The sequence below is a fragment of the Echiichthys vipera genome (assembly GCF_963691815.1).
Source record: "Echiichthys vipera genome assembly, chromosome: 9".
Lineage (NCBI taxonomy): Eukaryota > Metazoa > Chordata > Actinopteri > Perciformes > Trachinidae > Echiichthys > Echiichthys vipera.
Window position 1 is genome coordinate 12145798 of NC_139834.1, and position 22912 is coordinate 12168709.

The 22912-nt window shown below is 42.5% G+C and overlaps 1 protein-coding gene across 1 annotated transcript; it reads left to right on the plus strand.

Moving 5' to 3' along the window:
* Positions 1-4326: 4326 nt before the first annotated feature.
* Positions 4327-20354, plus strand: LOC310952255 (uncharacterized protein; the record flags this gene model as incomplete). The annotated part of the gene is made up of 3 exons (XM_083920821.1): positions 4327-4423; positions 17867-19614; positions 19890-20354. The coding sequence occupies exons 2-3, from the start codon at positions 18025-18027 to the stop codon at positions 20352-20354; spliced, it is 2055 nt and encodes a 684-aa protein (XP_083776947.1). The 5' UTR covers positions 4327-4423; positions 17867-18024.
* Positions 20355-22912: the final 2558 nt, after the last annotated feature.

Below are 22912 nucleotides of genomic sequence, written 5' to 3' on the forward strand. Positions count from 1 at the left end.
GTTGCATTTACGTGGTCAGGTCCTTTCACCATCTTATGCAATACGATATTTTTCACTTTGTGAGTAACCCTGGATATTTCTGTCTGCTCCACCGAATCAGCTATTGTACCAGTGCACCATAAAATAAAAGATGCACATCTTCTCTCACTCTCCCAAAACTCTCCCAATGGGCTTTGAATGTTGGAGTGTGTTCGTGTGTTTGTGTGTGTGTGTGTGTGCATGCGTGTGTGTGTGTGTGTGTGTGTGTGTGTGTGCTGAATACTACTAGTTCTGCTAACATGGCCCAAAAATAGCAAACTGGAGAGGTGTGAAGTAAAAAAGGAAAGGACATTTTAGTAGAGGAGTAACTGACACGGGGTGAGTCACTTACACACACACACACACACACACACACACGTACACATGTTGTGTGCTCATCCAAACTGATGCACATATAAGCACACACATGCAAATACAGTGCATACAAAGGCAGAGTAACAACAACACACACACACACACTCAGCAGTAACAAGGTCACTGTGAAAACTGTGTGTGTGTGGTATGTGCCTTTGTATACACTGTATATCCATGTGTGTGCTTATATATGCATCAGTTTGGATGAGCACACTACGTGCGTATCTTGTGTGTGTGTGTGTGTGTGTGTGTGTGTGTGTGTGTGTGTGTGTGTGTGTGTGTGTGTGTGTGTGTGTGTGTGTGTGTGTGTGTGTGTGTGTGTGTGTGTGTGTGTGTGCGTGCGAGCATGTGTGGGCAGGAATAATGTGATTAGCTCTCTTTCTCAGTTTGTGTAGTTTGTGTTTTCATTTTTTACTTTTTTTCTCAATGGATTACAGTCCTCTGGCAGCCTTTACAATCTTGTGAGCTCTGTGGACTACCGTAGGTCTGAAACTGTAATAGGGTGAGGTGGTGAATATCCAATAAAAGTGTCAACAAGGTCAGGTGTCCCCTAGAATGATACTAACACCCCTTCTTTTACTATAAGCTTATCACAGTGTGATTGGTTACTCACCAGGCCACACTGTGCTCCACCAATCTGTATGAAGAAGTGGACTTATCCAGGCCCCCAGGAAGTACAGACTTTAAAGCCAAATTGATAAAGTGGCCAAACCGTGGAATTACAACTTCCGTGTCAGTCACATGATACCATTAGGCCCATAAAGACTTTCCCATTGAATGACATGGCGAAAGAGACTCACAGAGTCTCTAAATCCGTGGGTATATTTTTTTGAGCTTCACAACCCCTGTAAAATGATTCATGTTAATGTCAAATTTTGATCTGTTCAGTCCGATAACACTTTGAAAGTCTATAAGAGCCTCAAGATTACATCATTTAATCCCATTCAAGTTAGCCGGGGAGCTTAACCAGAAGTAGTTGACTTGACCAGCAGAAGTCTCTAGTGCAGGACTCAACAGAACCCGTTCTCTTGATACAATACATCTATGATTTAGACGAGAGAGTGCATGGACCTGGGCAGGAGCAAGGGGTAAATCTGATTGAGGACCCAAGGACACCATTGTGGTAGCGACTTGTCAATCACATGGAAGCCACACCCTGCTTTGACATCTATTTTACTCGAAATTGGACCATAATTTACGAATTAATATCATGCTGCATAGAAGAAGACTTGAAACCAGCCATTGGGACCATAAACTCATTAGGAAAATGTTTGCTGAGGTATAATAAATTAAGTGATAAGTAGGGTCATTTTGTTAGAGACTTACTCAGACTTTTTGTGCAACCAGTGGAATTGACTCCCTCATGACTTTTCTGCATTAACTTTACTTTTGATGATCATTTCATTTCTAATCTAATAACTTTTTATCACTGATTCTATAATTCTTTACTAATAAATAATTGTTTTGGATTTTCTTAACATATATAGATTTATTTAAAATGTCTGCTGGCATTGAGTGTCCATTTCTTACGTAGTCGGACCGGCATCTTCTGGGGGGGTCCTCTGCCATTATCAGCTGAATTTGTTGTGTATTGGTACAGTGATTTGTCATAATTGCTTCACTGAGTCTGCAGTATCATCAATGAACTGAAGAAGCAGGGTTACTCATTTTTGATCAACAAACAAATTTTCACCAAGCGAGCAGAGGAATGTTTTTTTCCCAATTCTATTTGCATCGGTGTTCATAGGATGTTGTAGTGTGAATGCAGAAGTGAGAATGGGAGCGAGAGAAGGAGAGAGGAAATGATACTAAGACGCTTAGCCTGAGCAGTGCCTAATGATCACAAGAGCAAAACATACACGCATATGAACCCATGCGCACACACCATGTGATCGTTTGATTAGTGCAGTAGTCACACCCACCCACTCCTTCTCGTTGTTTGATCACAATCTCTCTCCTGCGCCTGCATGGGCTCCAGTCAAACAGAAACTTTCAAAAGATAATGCTAGCTCAACATGAAATCAGTGATGACCTTTGTTGCTGCAATAACTTAAGATACGGTATGTAGAAGAAAGATTATGTTCAGTAAAAAAGGTCTATTTTAGCATAAAAAAGCATTTATAGACATTTAAAGTGTCTCTGTTAAAGATCCCATATTATACTAATTGTTACATACTTTTATTTTGGGTTTCTACTAGCACATGTTTATATGCTGTAGTGTTAAAAAAAAAACATAATTTATCTTATACTGTCTGTCTGAATATACCTGTATTCATCCTTCGTCTGTTGTAGCGCCTGTCTCAGTCCCAAAAACCCAGTCTTCTCGGATCGGTCAGTGTCTCTGGGTCTTAGGTATGTCTTAGTTCAACATTTCCCATGCCCAGGAGCCTATTGACAATTAGGGGGATAAAATAATCAAATATGGTGATTTTAACTGTTCATGTTTTTATTATAAGAGCTCAATCCGGCATGTAGGACAGCGAGTCTCAATTAACTGCAGGTCATAGATTCCAACTCTCTTTGACTTTGGACTGTAGAGAGATCCCAGTGCTGTAAGCTGCTCATGTGACTTGGCCTGACCTATCCTGACACCTACAGCTCTGGACCTGAGTCAAATGTGATGACAAAGGGAAAAAAATAGTGAAAGTACTGGCCCAGGTGTTGTTTAAAGGTCCTGTGGTTAGGATTTAGGGTGATCTATTGAAAGAAATTGAATATAAGTGGGTTTTGTTTAAAGAATGGTTGCTTTTGTTACCTTAGAATGAAACATTTTTTTATCTACATACGGAGAGGGTCCTCTTCCATAGAGTCTTCCGTGTTTGTTGCAATGCCATGTGTCTACTATAGCTCAGAAAGGACAACCCAAACATTGGCTCTAGCCACTGTAGTTCTCCTATGTTTGGCACATGGGGAAAGTTTCAGTTATTTACAATCTGCAACCTCACTGCTAGATGCAACTCAATCCTACACATGGGTACTTTTTTCAGTAATTTTGTAACTAAAAACATTTGAATACTATTATTATTTAAGCCCCCCTTAAAGGTTTATGCCAGGTCATGATGAGAACTGGGGCAGTACAGTAGAAAAAAAAGCCCATGACTTACTGCCGCATACACACAGGACATCCCCTTACCTCGCAGTGGTTTCACAATAATATGTGTGAGTGGTCTTTTGTGGTTTCATGCTTGAAAGAAAAGCACATGATGCCACTGCATGCAGATCATGACCAAGTGACTAAAAGAGAACTAACTCCTTATGGCTATGATGAAACCTCAATGTGTCAGATTTGACTATGGTATTGGTATTACACCCCACCTTAACACCGGTAACATTTCAATACTTTATGATAATGTTTAGCTCCCTCACCTACTGTACTGTGTCCAGCAAGCACACCTTTCCCATCATCCCTGTGTGCTGCGATTGGCCGATGAGCTAAGAGGCTGAGGTGCTGCAGCAAATAGCACAACTCGTGGGCTGGTCCATTCTGCAGCTCGAGGGAGGTTAATGAGTGAAGCCGCTGGGCTATCAGCCAAACATGAGCAGCAATGCTAAGGCTCCCACAATGAGCCTGACTGTATTACCACTGAGCTCTGTCTAATTATACACTCCCAGAGAGGGAGAGAGAGGAAGTATATTAGGCAGGGGAAAGAAAAAGTTATCAAGTGTCACTGTGTGTCAGAGAGACTTACTCAGAGAGATGAGTGTAGAATGAAGTTGTAAGGGTGAGATAGAAGGTGTGTGTCAGTTAGAGTGAAGGAGAGAGAGGAGGAGGGAGGGGGTTGGAGAGATCAAGCAAGCTGGGGAGAGAGAAAGAGAGCGCACTCACAGGGAGATAGAGGGAGAGAGAGCAAAGAGGCGTTTAGAGAGTGAGAAGGAGGAGAGGCAGGAATAGGATGAAGGGAGGGGAGGCTGAGCAGTAGAGAGAAGGACGAGACTTGCGGTCTCAAAACTGGATATTCCTACGTGCCTGCTGCTGCCTGATCCAATGAGTAAACTCTCTGCTACCTGCTACACAAAGGCACCCGGCGAGGTATGTGACCACAACACCTCCACCTCTGAGTGTGTGTGTGTGTGTGTGCGTTTGTGTGTAAAAGAGAGGGAGCGCAGGTGTGTTAGCAACTTTGAATGAAGGGATAAACATGACATGCTGTTTGAATGCTCTGAGGAAATTGGTTCATGAGTTTCTGTCGGTACCTGTCACCCCGAGAGTGAGCTGGGTTAATTATAGGGAGAAATATATTTGAAATGTGTGTGTGTGTGTGTGTGTGTGTGTGTGTGTGTGTGTATGTGTGTGTGTGTGTGTGTGTGTGCGTGCGTGTGCGTGTGTGTGTGTGTGTGTGTGTGTGTGTGTGTGTGTGTGTGTGTGTGTGTGTGTGTGTGTGTGTGTGTGTGTGTGTGTGTGTGTGTGTGTGTGAATGAGCGTAAGCACTCATGTAAATCAGCACCTGTGAGTGGGTGTAATTGTGGCATTGGAAGGGCAAAACAGAGTTCGAACAAGAGGGAGAGTGTGACAGATCCGGAGACAAGGAGTGTGCGAGGAAGAGGGAGACAAACAGACAGACAGACACACAGAAAGTGATAGGTGGAGGTTCATCACTGAGCATGACGGCAGATCAGGACTTTCAGAATTAGAGCAGTGGGCTTAAATAGCCCTGGTCCAGAGATAGCCAAGGGCCCTGGAGGAGCCCACTTAAACTGGGAGGGACGGATATGAGATTGGAGAGGGTGAGGTTTGTTGAGTTGGGGGAAAATTTGGAAAGGGATCGAATGAGGGAGGAGGAGGAGAGACAAAATAGAAGGTGCAGATGTTGGATCTAAATCTGGGAATGGTCTCCTGCAATCAAAGGGAGGATGTGCAGGTGTGCAGGTGCATCAGGCATCTGTAATCTAACTTCTTATTCAGGATAGGTGAGAAAACATGCAGTGAAAGAACTCCCAATGTCACCTTTAATTTTAAATGACAACTTAACAACACCGCTTTGTCAAGGACTAAATGTATCTGTTTCTGCATCCCTCTGTTGGGAACACAGAGCTATGTTTGTGGTTCTATTATTGACTCCACCCAAAGCCCTCCTCATTTCTCACCATTCTCGATGGAGAAATACTACGCCAATGTGCACGATTATGATTTCTTTATGTCTATTTCTGCTACAGCAGGCGCTGTCCTTCTGCTGCAGTAATACCCCATATGCTGCTTATAGGAAAATTTCACAGGTTCAGATAGTTCTCAGCTATAGATGTCTGACGAGCAAAATGTGTAGCATTTGTCCCCGCTGAGTTAATTCACTTATTTCAATTACGTGGACGATCTGCTGGAGTGTCCAGGAAGTCTTGTGGCACTGAGAGATTGCTTCAAGATATGCTCGTTTTAAGTGCACAGTTACAAAATGTGCTTCATATATAAAATGAGCAATTTTCCTTCCCCTTTTCTATTGTTGGATTTGTCACTATCATGGTGTAGCGAGAACTAATATAAACCTGGAGCTTTGTTTTATGACTCTGGCTATGTAACAGAGAAGTGTCTTCCTGAATGATGTAAAGATGAGAAAGAAAAGCTGAATGTAGGTTTGTTCCTGTATCTCATGGGAAACAGAAAAACATGTGACTGTGGACTGAATGACAAATACAGCATGTTCTCCCGTCCCATGTTCCTTATTGAGTAGTGTCACCCCGAAGAGCCGAACAGGCCTCTTGTGGGAGAAGGTTGAGTGGCTGCTGGCCCTTTAAGAGGTCTATTTTTACAGGGGCACACTCATGCATGGAGCAAGGCGCACAGTGGAGGCAGTGGCACACGGAGACTCTATCTGCTCAGCCTCACTTCTATGACTCCACATAAAACATCCTATAGGACCATAACCTTGTGCCTGAATGGCAGGGAGAGATTCATAAAACTTGTTCAGCCCATAGAGGAGCATGTTTGTTTGTTTTTTACCGCAAGCTCAAACACGAATATCATCAAAACTGGAAGTTACGAGGTTTGCTCCCGACGAGGAGAATCAGCCCCTTTCAAGTGAATCTCTCTGAAGTCTAAAAGTGATAATGAGTGGGAGCTTGCAATAAAGACACCCTTATGCACACTGTACACAAATGTGCCAACATTCCCACATACTTGTTTTGATATGCAGATAGCTATGAAAGAAATCTGAAAACATTAATGCCCCCTTCTTACAAACACATAATACACTTAGTTTACTAACGCCCACACACGCCTCGAAAGAAGCCACAAAAAATGAACACATTTTAGAACATTTTAACACAAACACACATCCTTGCACTTAGAGATAGTGCTATGCAACCACGTAAAAAAAATTACTTATACATCCTCAATATCTGGACCTAAAATAATCTTCTCCTTATGCAACCTGTATGTTATATAATGCATGGCCTGTCATTATCGCAGCGCTCTTTCACGCCCTGCTGTGCCTCTCCATCTACAGCACCGTACAGACAGGCAGATACACACAACCTGCACCTTGTGGTGACAGTCATACTCTAGCACTCTCACCCACGTTGAGTGTGTGCTCTCAAACAGCCAGCCAGTTGAGTGAAAGGGAAAGACAGAGAGTGGGTGGGGTGGGGGGAATGAAAGTGAAAGAGACTAAGAGGGAAAACTTAGAGAGTGAAGTGTACATTCATGCAAAGACTACATATTTGTATGATTATATGATTTTGTGCAAGTGTGTCAGTAAATTGTTGGGGCTTAGCAGGTATTTGCGGCTACATAACTCCTTATACCTTATACCTCCTCCTAACTTTATTTGTGTAATAACTTTGTCACAGTTATGGGCAAAATACTGACTTGCATGTCTTGCATGTGCATAAGCTTGCACTCTCCTTTAATTGAAAAAGTATATAAAAAGGCTCACATAATTTTTAAATTATCCTAAATTTAATTGACAAATCAAGAAATATGCAATATATCAATACATGCATACAGGGCTCTACATCCAAAATGACCTTGCCTTACTGCAAGTTATCTAGGAGACAGTATAGCAACTCAATGATATTTCACAAATCTATCCTATAAGATACATGCTGATCGTCAAATAGTTTTGCTATTAATGCATTTTTGAATGTGTCGAGGGGACCTCCATGCCAAATGTTCTCTCTCACATTTGAAGGGTATGAGAATTGGCCTGGGAGCTCAGCCGAGGAGCCAGGAGTATGATGAATAATCCCAAATAGAGGCAGGTGTTTGAATACAGTTGACACCGTGCCAGACTACTTTAAGGTGACAGACACAACACACCTGTTGGTGGGGGTGCCCCATGAGAAGGAAGTGCAGGAAGTGGTATTTCATAGGATGCATTTACATTCAAACCCGCATATGGGTGAAGGGAAGAAGATGTGTATGCACGCGAATGTGTGCATGTGCGTACGCTCTTTGTTGTTAGTACTGATCGTTTTCTTCGGCCTTGACTCGCTAACTCTTGTGTATGATCAAGCAGTATGTTCTTCTCCTCCTCCACACTTCATCTACAATAGGGGTCAACGACCTTTCAACCCTACCACCCACCACTTACGCCCACAGTTTTACAGCCATCTACTGCTGGAGCCCAGCACTCAACACACATACAACAACACACATATATTGCACAGTATCGTTTTGGTATCACTGCACAGAAAGTGTATCATCTGAGACATCCAGTAGCCTATGACATCAATAGCATGTTGAAAGCCTGTCTTGAAGTTGTGTATCACTTTCCCTACCACTGCTCCACTATTCATTTGTTTTTTATCCTACGTAACATTAAAATCACTCAGCAAAACATATTCCTCTAATTTAATTTGACTTCTTTTTTTCTAATTAATAGCAGTGATTATCAAATAGCTGCGTTGTAAAGGTTCTCTATCAAGTGGGACTCTCCCTATTTTCATTTTGAAAACAAGCATTAAGCCCACTCAATCCTATTTCAATATAATTTGCAGCACCCTCTTTGACAAACAGCATAAAACGTGTGTTGCGTAAACGGCTGTGACTGTGTGTGGTTGGGTAGCAGATTTGGTGTGGGAGGGGTTGTAGAGCAATAGCAATAATGGCAGTGTGCTGTATAGAAATGTTGCCTTGAATACCGGCAGTGATAAAGGTACTCCAGACAGTATCTTTGAAGCCAGTCTAGACAGTCACTCTTAAAATGAACGGCTCTTGAGCTTCCAATGGGTGACCTGGCCATGCTCGCTCAGTGGAGAAGTCTTGCTGCTGCTTCAGCTTGCTGACATTTCGCTGCTAAAGAGAACCAACAGAAAACCAAGTTTGACTATCAGTCGCCAAAAACAACAAGTTTTTGGAACGAAAAGTAACCCCATCACCCACCCACCCTGCCTTCACACACATACATACATGCTTCTCCTCTCTCTTTCAAGCTGTTTCTACCCAATCAGTCTTTGTCCCATTCTCTTTCTCTATCCTCTTCTGTTCCCTCAATCCCCCCCCTCCCTTGTAAGGTATTGATCTCATGGCGTGAGACTACTACTCGCATCAAAGGCTCTGAGTTAGGCTAATCATGTCACAAACTAGTGAGAGTGACTGCGACCTGTGAGCCAGTGCAGCTGAGCAGGTAAAAGTTTGTCAAACTAACATAGAAAAAACAAGTGACTGTGCTCCAGCAGTATGTCACATCACTACCAGAACAGTGGCACATTTAATGTTTGTTTCAGGCTTTGTACATGCTTTTGATGCATATGATGCCAACACAATGAAACCAAATTCATATCTTTGTGGTTGAAAATGTAGCTTGTGCAGATGAGGCATATTATCAGATTAAAGCAGTGGAAAAGTGCAAAAATGAAACTCCCGTCAGAAGCATTTAAATGTCAATGAATGAAAACAACATCACACCCACCTTAGAAAATGTCAGCCATGAGGTTTGCAGAATACCTGTTAACTGTTCCACTTGTTTCCTGCTGACCTCTGCATGTGCTGTGTATGTACAGTATGTGTGTATTAACAGGAGCAGAGGAACTGAGGAACACTGCGGTAGTCTGCCATGGTCAAAGGAAAAGGAGAACGAGGTGGAGGAATTTTTGGTTCTGCTGACTGGCTGACCTGCATGTAATTAGTCAAGTCATATTTTTAACTGATATTGCGTAAAAGCCAGCTTAAGAGCCATAGCTGCCCTATTTATACCCTAGGGGCTAATGGCCTGTACCACTACACAGGGGGATTTCCTCCCAGAACTATACTAAGCCTTCCTTAGGCCGTACCAGTTGGGATTCACAGGGATTAACCCAACAATACATTGCAGGTGTCACCCTCTAGTCTGCTACACTCACACTGTTCTGCTCTCTTCCAATCAGCTCTTTTCTTACATATTTAGCATGGTCTGTTCACAACTCTGCTTTTAAAGTAAATTCTGTTTAATTTTGCTGCACTGATGGCACACATGGTCAATCGTATTCCTCATCAAATACACCAGATTTTCCCATCAAGGTGTGCAAGTCTGTCATGCTTGAGGACATTTCCACAAAGAGTAAATCTAAATCTTTGCGTGCAGGGCTGCTGGCTCATCGCGTTAAAGAATGGGTCAGAGCCCTGAAGACTGGCCTGGCCTTTTGCCCAATAAGCTATTGCCTGTATCACCCTGTCCTTTTATCAGCTTAGCCCGGCTCCTTGTGGAGTAAGCCACCACACACGGCTAGTAGTACTCCCCTCCTCCCCTCACCCCCCCCCCCTCCCCCCGCCATCACTCCGACTCTCTAGCTATCTATCTATCTATCTATCTATCTATCTATCTATCTATCTATCTATCTATATACACAGGGGGGATTTCCTCCCAGAACTATATATGTATATATATATATATATATATATATATATATATATATATATATATATATATATATATGTGTGTGTGTGTGTGTCTGTCTATGTGTGTGTGTGTGTGTCTATCTTTCTATCTAATATCTCATCTAAAAATATATTTAACTTTTAAATATAATTCAACTGAAAAATAAATGTTCAAAATGAAATAAATAAAATAAATAATACATAATAAAAAATATGTATATAAAATATGTACATATAAATTAATACTGTCAAAATAATAAATAGAAATAAATTAGATCAAAATAAAAAAGCCTGTCCGTCTGTCTGTCTGTCTGTCTGTCTGTCTGTCTGTCTGTCTGTCTATCTATCTATCTATCTGCTGTGCCCTCTAGCCCCCTTCCCCCACTCTCCTCTACTCTCCCCTCTGTTCAGATCTATTACATTCAGCAACAAATTTCTGCTGCATCAGACGTCCATCATAGATCCCCCACTCAGCCTGAAACGTGATCAGACACCCCATACGAGGCTACGCATGAGGAAGAGAGAGAGAAAAGAAAAGCAAATTGACATTTTAATGGCGAAAAGGAACGAGGCTAAGTTGTTTCATGTTCAATCAAACGAGGAGAGGTCTCACCTGTGGAGGTCTTTGACCCCTTTTACTGCTTAGTTACACTTCCATCACTATTATTTGTCGGGTGTTGTGTGACTCATCTGACCTTTTCATGTTCAGCCCTGACCCTGTTTATGTGTGTGTGTGTGTGTGTGTGTGTGTGTGTGTGTGTGTGTGTGTGTGTGTGTGTGTGTGTGTGTGTGTGTGGAGAGAGACAGACAGACAGACAGGAACAGCAAGCATGAGATGGAGAAAGAGTGCCCAAATGTCTCAGTGGTGTCATAAATGATTGACAGCACAGTGTGACTCCACTGTGAGTTTGCTAGTGTTGATGTTTGCCTGTCTCTGTGTTTGTGCGTCTTCAATATGCTAAATATCAAAGTGTGCATACATAAGTAGAACACAACAGTCATTTCTATACCTCTATATTGTAGTAAACTCCCCTTTGATGAACCACGTCCTTGCTTTATTTTCTCCTCTTTCACTATGACTGGACTATTATTTATGAATGTATATCACACACTGACTAGTGATATGATTTAATTCTGCGTGCCTGATGCGCAGCAAGCAAATAATGTGCCTTTGTCGGGTTTCTTTTTATTCTTTATCTTCTACCTAAATTTTGACTCAAAGCTCTCAAAGCCTTGCCAACATATGCGCAAAAAATAAATCGAAATGTGCAGAATGATTGGGGATGGAGTGCTATGACTTTTCTCAGAGATTCACCTAGACATTTTCACGAAAACTGCAGAAAATCCCCCAAAAATTCCTTAAATCGATGTGAACAGAGCTCAAAACCATCCCTCTTTGGGGCTATACCAAATTGCCATGCTTTAATTACCTAAAAAATTACTTTTGGTTAATGTGTAGGAACTTTTATCATGCTACTGCAGAGGTTTTGTGTTATGTTGAACAGTATTAGTGGTTAAAAAAGCCATTTTAATGCATTCACTGTGCTGCCCCGAGCTAATCAGTATTAGCCGCATTCAACTGCTAGCGAATGTTAGCGACTATCTGGGATTTCTCCGTTAATAGTTGTTACACGGAAAAACTGTCTCGATGGCTTATTTGATAAGTGTATTTACCGAAAAGGACCCTGGGATGAATTTACGCCGGGATTTCAATTTAAGCTCATCTAAGTATTGTCCTCTGCTTGCAGAATATGTCGAACTGCAGATTTTAAGTTGTACTCTGTAAGATTTTCATCCATTTAATAGTATTTTAAGTTACTATCTGTCACAGAGTGAGTTAAAACAATGGTGATTGATCATATGACCCACTAATTAAAGCACTTCTACTTGCCTTTCTCTAATATCTGCGTCTGTGGCAACATTCCCTCTCTAAAGGCAAATCCACCGCCATGTTAGTTACGCTGCTACGTCCCAACCGCTGTTGGTCTTTTGGCCAAGATCGTCACAACTATTGTGCTGCGTTCATTTGTAATCGGAAAATAGAGAACTTAAGTCTATAACAATAAAGTCTACAAAAGAACAAAAAAAAAAGTCAACACATAGTGACACATGGAATTTGCTCCATTATTGTACCTACTTAAGTACTTACTTACTTTCTAATAATTGAATTTGCTTTAGAACTTTACATTTGTTTTATTTTTATTTTTTTAATCAATATATTACTTGTGACCTTGAGTTTAAATCATATTGTTGTAATGAATTATTTATGTGGTATATAATGTTAAACACTTCAATACAAATTTCCAAGTCAACTCTGACACCTTATGAGCAGTTTATAGAGGTGACATACTACCAACTGTACTTTCAAATTAGTTATTACGGTTTTTTAGTTAAAAACAAAAAGCAAACTATACTACAGTACAATTGTCGTGTTTGTAAACCAGCTTTTATAAATTAAGAAACCTTAAATTCTTTGCCTATTGACTCTTTTTTTATTGAATATTAATACAATTATGAACAGATGGATTTTTCCGTTATTTTGTATCATCATAAAGTCTTTGTTTCTAATTAATGTATTGCTCACAATTACATATTCTTAATACATTTTTTTAAAGACTGTATAGGGATTTAATTTCTATTTGTCATTACAATGCAGCCCTACTATCAAAACAAAAACCTCACAATATTGTTTATCCCTTCCAAACTGCTCCAAAATGAATCTTTATTCTATTAATTGTGAGACTTGTAATAAACCCACATAGATGCAGCAATTGCCAGAGCAGACACTGCTGTGCCCACACAACCTCAGTGCACAACATTTCCGACAGCATTCTCTTTGAAAAATTAAAGTAATCTCAGAAAGGCCAGGGGAGACTATCATGGCAATTGTTAACTCACTGTGAGGATGTTTAAATGTGGCCTTCAAGTTGATGTGTCTACACGCACATCCAAATCTGATTTACTTTCCAGTCCATAGAGGTTGCGGAGTTCGGCATGGTTAACCTCTAATTTCAAAACGTTGTGTATACTTTTTGCTCTGTGTTTGAAAGGTTGGATTGCCTGGAACTCTCATAGAAAAAAAGAAAAAAGAACATACTGCAAAGATTGGGTTTTATAATTCTCCACCAATTATGAGATGATTGCTTCATTATATCCTATTTTTCCCTGTGCTTCAATTTAAGTTTTTGTTCCTTTAATGCCTTTTGCACACTGGTTATTAACAAAACCTTGTTTGAACTGAGGTGCGGCCCTTTTTCTTTGAGGAGGAGATGAAGGGGTTATTTGCATGGCATTGCATTTTCAACCCTGTGCCTATCTATTATTTTGTAAAGAGTTTCTATATTGACAGGTTTCTGATTTATTGCCGTGAATGAGCTACACTGCTCTCACCGATTCAGTCTGAATAAGCCATACCAGCCATACCAACATACTTCACTTACGCTGACTAAATCACTGAGGCATGTCATTCAGAGCTCTCCTGCAGTGCTCTTGTTAGCATATGAGCCTCTGTGTGTCTGTCAGTGTATTCATAAAAGCTCCTTAAACAACAGGTTTGTCACAAAGTGCTTTGATGAGAACAAAGGACACAATTTCAAATGAAAACTACAGATAAACAAAAAGAACTAGTGTAAGATTTGTGTGCGTGTGTGTGTGTGCGTGTGTGTGTGTGTGTGTGTGTGTGTGTGTGTGTGTGTGTGTGTGTGTGTGTGTGTGTGTATGTGTGTGTGTGTGTGTGTGTGTGTGTGTGTGTGTGTGTGTGTGTGTGTGTGTGTGTGTGTGTGTGTGTGTGTGTGTGTGTGTGTGTGTGTGTTTGTGTGTGCATGCTTGATTGATGTGAGGTTTAGTTTTGAGTCAGAGGCAGCAGCAAAAGCCTAAGTCTGAGAGTGTGTGTGGGATGAGCCTCCTACCACGTCCCTCCCTGTCTCTCATCAACTGTCTGTCTTCCTCCCATCCATCCTTCCCTCTCTTTTATGTGCCTACATGTCTTCAGAACTATAGATTCATGGCTTCATGACTGATTAATTGATTTATTCATGACTTTTCACGTTTAAAGAAACATTTACATAAATGGGGAAACTTAAATGGAAAGCGTACCTTCAGACAGAACAAAAGTGGCATATAGTCAACATACCTATACCGCCTACTAGTATATAATATGTATGTGCTGCATCCTTGACTGTTTGTGTGTGTACGCACATAATATGAGTGTGTATGCATGTTTGTATCCCTCACAGTGATTAAAGCAAGTGGGCGGCAGCAGCAACTGGTCTGCCTGTGTGGCTCTGCATAGCAGACATGTTTCTCACTGCTAGATATTACTCATTTCCTCAGCCCTTTGCACACACACACACGCGCACACACACACACACACACACACACACACACACACACACACACACACACACACTCTCTCTCTCTCTCTTGACACACACACAGTCACATACACAACGAGACAGATAGCAGGCTCTCAGTTCTTTCCCTCAGTTTGGTGGGCTCGCTGGTGTTATTTCATGCGTACAGAGATCAGAGGCAGTGTGTAGCTGAAGGCTGCTGATATCTGTTATAACTGGCGGCAGTGCTGTGGAGGAGCAGTGTAGCACAGTGAGAGGAGTGGGTTGACCCTCCGGGAGGACAGGAATATGAATGACTGCCAAGACTGGGACGTCTGCTCAGCCCGCACTAAGGTCAGTCTCACATCGCATCACAACAACTACAGACTCCATCAACCCGTCTGCATGCTCGGTATTCTATAACTGCTATTTTGGTTTAAAAGAGCTGTTATAGACAGCTTTTATATTGCAATTAGCACTTCTGGACAATCAATTGATGTTTTGTTTGATAGTAAAACTGGCAAAACTAAAGACTAGTATTCTATAGTTCTGTTTTTTTTACGTTTGGAGGCATAAATGCAAAAATGATTTTATGTGTTTATGCTCAAGTCAAAAGTCTTGAGAGTTATTTAATTGTTAGCTATGTATACTATAACTATGCCTGTTATCCATCAGATTTTATGTTTTTAAATGCTGTGAGCACCGTAGCACCAGCTAAACTCCCGCTCTTTGTGCATGTCTGCACAGTGTAGGAGTATTCTGTTAGAAGACATTTCTCTGCAAACTCCTCCACATGCACAATTGTGTTCTTTGTTTTCTTGTACTTTTTTGGTAATTTAATGTTGGTTCTATTTTGAAAAACGTTATCATAAGGGCTGTCAAAATGACAGGGGTGTCAGAGTCATTTGAGGAGAGATACTGATACCAGATTTTTTTAATGTAAGAAATCTGGATTCTCGACAAGGTATTGTGCAGTCAAGGTGAAGTAGAGTTCCCAAGTATTAAAAATTGATAAGTTAGACATATACAGACCTTTTAGTGTGAACTAAGCTCAGCTTTTTTTACGTGGGAAGTATTGTGGTTTTGCTTTTTCTTTTTTAATTGGCAAATTAGATTTATGATGTACCGTAATATTTATATGTATATACCTGTATATTTACAAGGACCGACCAAGAATAAAATACTCCCCAAGTACTACCCCTCGAAACATTATTAGTTATGTAATCAATGTCATCTGAAGAGAACAAAAACCGAATATTAGTTTAGGAAACTTTCTTTTTTTTTTTGCATATTGTGTAAAATGGAAGGAACCCATGAGAACACCTGTGTCTGTTTCTACACCCCAACAGTGTGATACTTATAATAAATGATATTGGCAACTATTTTTCTCTATTTTATTTGAGTAATTGATGCAATATTACCCCTATTATATTTATAGTTGTCACATTTGATACATTGATTAGATCATCATGATTAATTTGATAAAAAACTGATTATTCTAGAAATATTTAAATGAAGATATGTATGGACTACTTCACAAATGATTGCAGCTGCTGTCTCAGGCAATCTTTTCTTTGAATAAAAGCGTTGTTTTTTTCCCAGAGGTCACTGGGTTTTCCAGCCTACAGAAGGCCATGTTATCTTTCAGCTGAACTGAAAAAATATCACTTCAACTGGACTTAAAATGTTTTACCATCACAACAATATGTTTGTTGACCTGATAGTTGTCAATCATAGACATTTCCCACAATCTGCTCCATCACACCAGTCCTGTCAGTGTCTGGGGACAATGAATCCCCCTCCTCTCACCACCCATCTTCAGTTTTCCACTCAGATGCTTTGACAGCTTGCTCCACTCTAACACTTTCTGTTTTTGGACCAAGTCACTTGATGAGCAACAGTTTACCCGCCTCTCCATGGAGTATCCCCATCTAACCTCTCTAACCGAGTGGATGTGTGTGCGTGTGTGTGGACACAGTTGCCATGGTGACAGTGTGGTGGATGGTGAGACGGCAGGGAGTTGGTAGGCTGTTGAGACAGACTTGTGGCTGAGTGCGGGGCTGAGTGGCAGCATGGTGCTGTGGTGTTGTGGCGGCGGCAGGAGCAGTGATGGTGGTGATGGTGGTGGAGGGAACAGCTGGGCTGGTGGTGCGGCAACCCTCACTTCAAAAGAGCTCATTTAAAACGTTTGGAAAAGAATGAGTAGAGCTCCCCCGCGCTTCTCACTGAATGAAACAAGGCTGCAAAAATCTCTGACACATTTGAGGACTCGAACACAAACACACACGCACACAAAGACCTAAACAGACAAACACACTTTCACACATATCTCCCAGAAAAAGAAAATTACACATGCCCACAAACATGGCACACATGCATGCATGCACATACACACACACACACACACACACACACACACACACACACACACACACACACACACACACACACACACACACACACACACACACACACACACACACACACACACAGACAATCGCAAACATTTCCCCACACCCCTGCTGTGACACATAATTAATATGCAAAGACACATATCCTGCATCCACAACAACTGGTGGTAATATCAACAATGTTTCTGTCAGCTTTTGGGTGGGTGGTGACCAGCTTTGCTTATCACTGGGGGAGTAAGTACAGCCGCCTGAGGGAGTATTTGTGTGTCTGTTGCTGTCCGTGTGTGTATCTGAAAGAGAAGGGGTGGGGGCTGCTAGTAGTAATCTCATATGGAATACAGAGAACGGCCGGGGGTGTCGTGGGGGTGGTTCATGAAAGTGGTACAAAAACATATCTACATATTCCAATCATCCCCTGAGAGTCAGAGATGAAAACTCTCCTGCTGTGAGTGCAGTATGTGTGTGTGTTTTAGCACACACACACACACACACACACACACACACACACACACACACACACACACACACACACACACACACACACACACACACTCACATACTGCCTTTGAACTTCATTGGCTGCTAAATGTATTTTTAGTCCACATGTGGGAGTAATGTGTTTGAATGAAATAAGTAAGTTGGGTAGTTTCAGTCCCACCGCAGTGCACATAGGTAATGACTAATTAGTGACAAGCTACGAGTTTCTAACCTTTTCATTAGAGTCGCTGGCTGATTTCTTGCCATCTGTCTGATGCAGCTGAATGTTTGTTTGCATGTCTGAACAGACTGACAGTTAAGTCTCAACTACAACTGATGCCAGGACCTGACAGACTGTACTTTTTCTGCACTCATACTTAATAATCTCTCTTTCTTCTGTCTCTATCCTCTCCCTCCTTTTTTACCTATCCTGTGTCTGTTTCTGTCCTCTTTCACTTTCTCTCTAGATGAGTGGCACATCAGTACAAAAGAATCAACAGTGATCTGACAGTGATGCTGTGTAGCAGCCTTCCCCTCTGTCTGCGCCCCTCATTCTCCCGTGTTGCCCATGTGACCTAGCCTACACCCACACACAGGGGGCCCCCAGAGCCGCTGGAGCCAACCCATGAATCCCAGCCCTGACCGTGGCAAAGAGTGCCTCCCTCCAAAGAAGAGGGAGTCTCGGCAAGGATCAGCAGAACACCACATCCCTCTGGATGAGTTTAAACCTCCTGTGCCGCTCCGGAGTCGGTCCAGCGCAGGAGGAGGGGAGGGAGGCAGAGAGGCCATTGACAGGGACCGAGCTCTGATTAACCCAAACCCCCACCTCCTACATACTCCTCCACCCCTTCCTGCTCCAGCACCAGGCCTCCCCCTGCCCCTACCATGGCACCTGAGCTACTCTCCCTCTGTCTCTCTCCCCCTTTTCCCAGGGCAGGTCAACGAAAGGAGGGGCTCAGGGTCTCCCGCCTGGAGAGATGATTCTCTCCCCTCACCTCTGCCCCACCACTCCCGGTGGCTTAGAGGGGAAGGACCCCTCTCCTTGACACCTTCCCCTTCATCCTCCTCTGCTTCTTCTTTCAAGACTCCCTTCCCAGCTGAATCTAGAGATATATGGTCCTACATTAACAGTGGTCGGCGGGACAACAGCTCCTCTCTCTTCTCCCCATCATACTTGTTTAGCCACCACTCTCTCTACCCTCAAGATACAAGCTATGTTGAAGCCAGACATAGATACCTGAGCAAGAGGCCTAACGGCCTGGATGGGCCAGGCAGCAGGACTGCCTCAACCTCCAGGCCGCTACTAACAGGAGAATATGGGAACGATAGCAACAGAACAAGGCTGGACATCAGTCCACACAGCTCTCATACCAACGGTGGACGGAGACAGCAGGAGGATCTGACATCCCGTGTCCATTCTGGAGGGCCATTTTTGTCAGACTCTCAAACTCAGGAGGGCCCTGAGTCACATTCCTCACTGCAGGACAGACATACGCATGGGATAGTTAAGACCAGCTTACTCTCCACCAGTCCCCATTCCCTCGGACCGGTCCCCAGGGCAGGAAGAGGAGGACTAGTGGACCCCCTAGGGGTCACACCAGCTGAGGCCCAGATCTACTACTCCTTGGGATCGGTGTGCCACCCAAGCCCTCAGGTCCAGGCCTACCCACCCTACAGCCCCTCAGGAACAGCTCTGTACAACCTGCACAGGGAGCCAGGACCCAGGCAGCACAATCTACGGAACTCACCACACTCACCCCTGGGCCTGCTTAACAGCCATGACAGGTTGCAAAGAGACCAGGAAAGAGACCAAGAAAGAGACAGAGAAAATGTACTACAAAGGGACAGGGAGTGCGGTCAAAATAAAAAGAAGCACCTACAACAAGACCAAGAAAGAGACAGTGAGCGTGAGAGACGACGGGACAGAGAAAGAGACAGAGGGAGAGAGTTCTCTCCTTCTCATCTTCACACCTCACCCCCGGCCCTTCACCCATCTCCCCCTGCGCTCCTACCTCACTTCACCAAGGGTTCTCTGATTGAGTTGGCTAGCGGGCGGTTGAAGCGGGTGGAGGAGCTGCGGACGGAAGACTTCCTGAGGAGCGCAGATACGTCCCCAGAGTTCCACCTCAGCACCTGCACTGTGCTGCTGATTTCCCCCAGTAGTGCACAGGGCTTCAGCCACCTGCAGGTCCACCTCACAGACCGCAACACTCAGGTCAGCTTTCTCTTTAGATATATGCTTCAGCTTACACTAGTCCAGCAGATGTCTACATTACATTATTTACAAAATAAATAAATGATTCTCTGCATGACCAGTAGAGTGTTAATGCAAATCAGTCACAGTTTATGCTGTAGATGTCCTCATGTGAAAACATCAGTTTAAATCTAAACACGTGTGAATCCACGCCAAAGTCAGACTGTGGTGATAATAAGTGACAGACATGAGAGACCTCTTGGTTAAGTGTGTAACAATGTTGTGGTTTTGTGTAGGAGTTACTGAAGGTCTTGGTGGAGTATCCCTTCTTTGTGCAGGACCGAGGCTGGTCTTCTTGCTGTCCAGAGAGAACCGCACAGCTGTATGGCCTGCCCTGCCGCCCACTTATGGAGGGGGATGTCTGCCTGGCTCTCACCCCCACACCAACCCAAACCCACCGGACACACACGCGTACCGGCTCCAGGGTTCATCGCACGCAACTTCTCTCCAGGGCTGCAGGAGAAACCAGCAGCTCGCACAGGCAGGAGATGCCACCTCCTCCTCCTCCTCCCCCTCTTCCTCATCATCCACCTCCTGTCGCACCGGCCCCTCCTCGTGCTCTGGCTGCAGAGCTTCCCGCTCAGGAGCAGCTGCGTCCACGCAAGCGGCGCTGGTCTGCCCCTGATACCCTTCCCTCAACTGGAACTGATGAAAGCCTTCTGGATTTACCTCATGGCTCTAAGCTAATGAAGTGGCAGTAGAAACTTGGAAATGCATACGTGCATACTACACACACACACACACACACACACACACACAAGCACATACACACACCCTCCTTGTCTCTGTTGCACCTACCAAGACAAATAATGGAGAGACCTAAAGGTAGGGTTGCAGGGAAGGAATAAAAAAATAAATAGAAAACGCAATTTACGGGTGTCCACTCTGCTGCCCAAAATATGAACTTAGTCCACCCCAGTCTATCCCTTGTTTTTTTCCTTTCCTTTCCTTTCCTTTCCTTTCCTTTCCTTTCCTCAACCTTACTTAGCACAACCCCCAAAAGGTGCAGCAGCTGAAGGATCTCTGGATGGCTCCTTACAGACACACTGAAGACATTTAGTGAGACAATCAAGCACTTGTCTGTGTTCACTCTGTTTTTGTAATGGTTGTCCCACACATGTACTTACTGACAGTGTTTTCTGCAGGGTATCGATTTTCAATCAGTGTTATGAAAGTAAACGCTATTGAAGAAGTGCAGATATATATGAACAAAAGTTGACAATATATATATTACATTACAAATGTTATATACAGTAAATATGCTAAACAGATTTAATGCAATCTCTATGTCAAATTTGCAATGCATTTTCGTTTTTATTTTTATTTTTTAAATTGTCTTGCTTTTGAGCCGATGTCTACATGTCGACCTGAGCAAGCAAGGTGAATGTATGAGCAACTCTTCGCCTTTTTTATTCTCATCACTGGGAGTCATTTCAAACAAATGATTGTTCGTCAAGGCATTACCCTCCAATATGTTCTTAACATTATCTCTGAGAAAGGGAGAACACTAATGAAAACTGCGTAACAGACAATCCCACCCACACAGACAGGTCTGTGCCACATCGCCTCGACACTCATGGTGTTTTTCCATTAAAAACTGAATGATGGAAAGAGTAAAAAGGGCAGTATGGCTGAGAGTAATGGTGCTAATAACACGTTGGAACATGATGCTTTGTGAATACTCTTGACCCCTGTGTACTGTATGCTTCTGTTCCCCATCTCATTTTTTATGTACTGTATTTGTTTGAAGGCAGGGAAAATGATGAAAGTATTTTAAACTCAGATACGGGTATCTCCTCTGATTCAGCACACTCTCTCACTTTAGTTTTTGTGTTTGTTTTTTTAAAATTTTATTTTCAAAAAGAAAACCTTACTTGTTGATTTTTCTTTTTAAATGTTATAGCTACAAAAAAATGTATATTTTTAAAATTGTGAATCTGTTATATGATGTTCGCTAGAAATAAAGGAAAAAAAGCTTTATAGATTTAATTTAATGTGTGAATTTATTACCTGCATGTGTTATAAAGTACTATACACTTAAATTAGCATTTAATACATGCTAAATATGAAAATACAGGCACCTTTTTTTACATTAACAGTATGTTCAGTATCATGTTTTACTGGGTTAAACAAGATGTTTTCTTTTATATCTGATAACTCTTCCCAGACTAGTTGGATGTTGGACAGGAAAAGACAGAAGATAGATATGGATATATGACAGAATATCAGCTGTGGCTATACCACTGCTTTATTAGCATGTTTTTTAAATAACCTAGGCACAACAAAAACCTGTATTTTGTGAAAAAATGCAGTGAACAAAATTAGAGAACACTTTCTGATACTTTCAGATACCTCCCAGTTATTGGTGTCATTCTGGCACCTGGTGACAATTTACTTCATTGTTGGAAACACCCTATTTATCTGGCAGCTCTCCTGGTTAATTTGCAAGATAGCAAGCTGCTCTAAGGTGACTGAAACCCTGAGACATCCAGATAAAGGATAAAAGGATGACCCTCTCAGCCATTGCAAGAGAGGTTGAGCATTCCAAGTCTTTGATTTCAAGGATACTGAAACTTTACGCGGACACAGATTAATTTAAGTCCCTCAAAAAGGCCGGTCGTCCACGTAAAAGTGCACGACAGGGACAGGATTATGCGAAGACTCTCAATAGGGAATCAGTTCAACGCTGCAGCTTGAATTGCTTGCCAGTTCAGTGCTGAACAGGGCAAATATCTGCCTCCGCACATAGTGTCTCGTCCGTTAAGACAATTTGGACTAAAAGCCCACTCTGCAGTGACCAAACCTCTCATCAGCAGAAAGAAAAAAAAGGCGAGACTTGCCTTGGCTGAGGAGCATGTTGTGTGGACAGAGGAGAACTGGTCCAGAGTGACTTCAGTGATGAGAGTACATTCAATTTATTTGTGTCTTATGGGAAACATTATGTTCGACATAGGACTGGGGAAAAGACTGAACCCAAAGAAGTCAGTTAAATTTGGAGGAGTAGTTGGGCCTCTTGTGTGAATCTCCTTTGGCAACATGCAATACCTCCACTGCAACTGTCTCCCAATCAGCCCACAATTATCTTGCAAGACCATTCCCCCTGTAACACATAACGGGTTAAGCAGTTCCTTGAAGCTAAGAATATTGAAACAATGAAATGGCCAGCCCAGAGTCCAGACCTAAACCCCATAGAGAATCTCTGGAAAATCCTTGGTGACAAAGTAATGGCTAAGAAAGCCACTACAGTGACTGGGCCAAG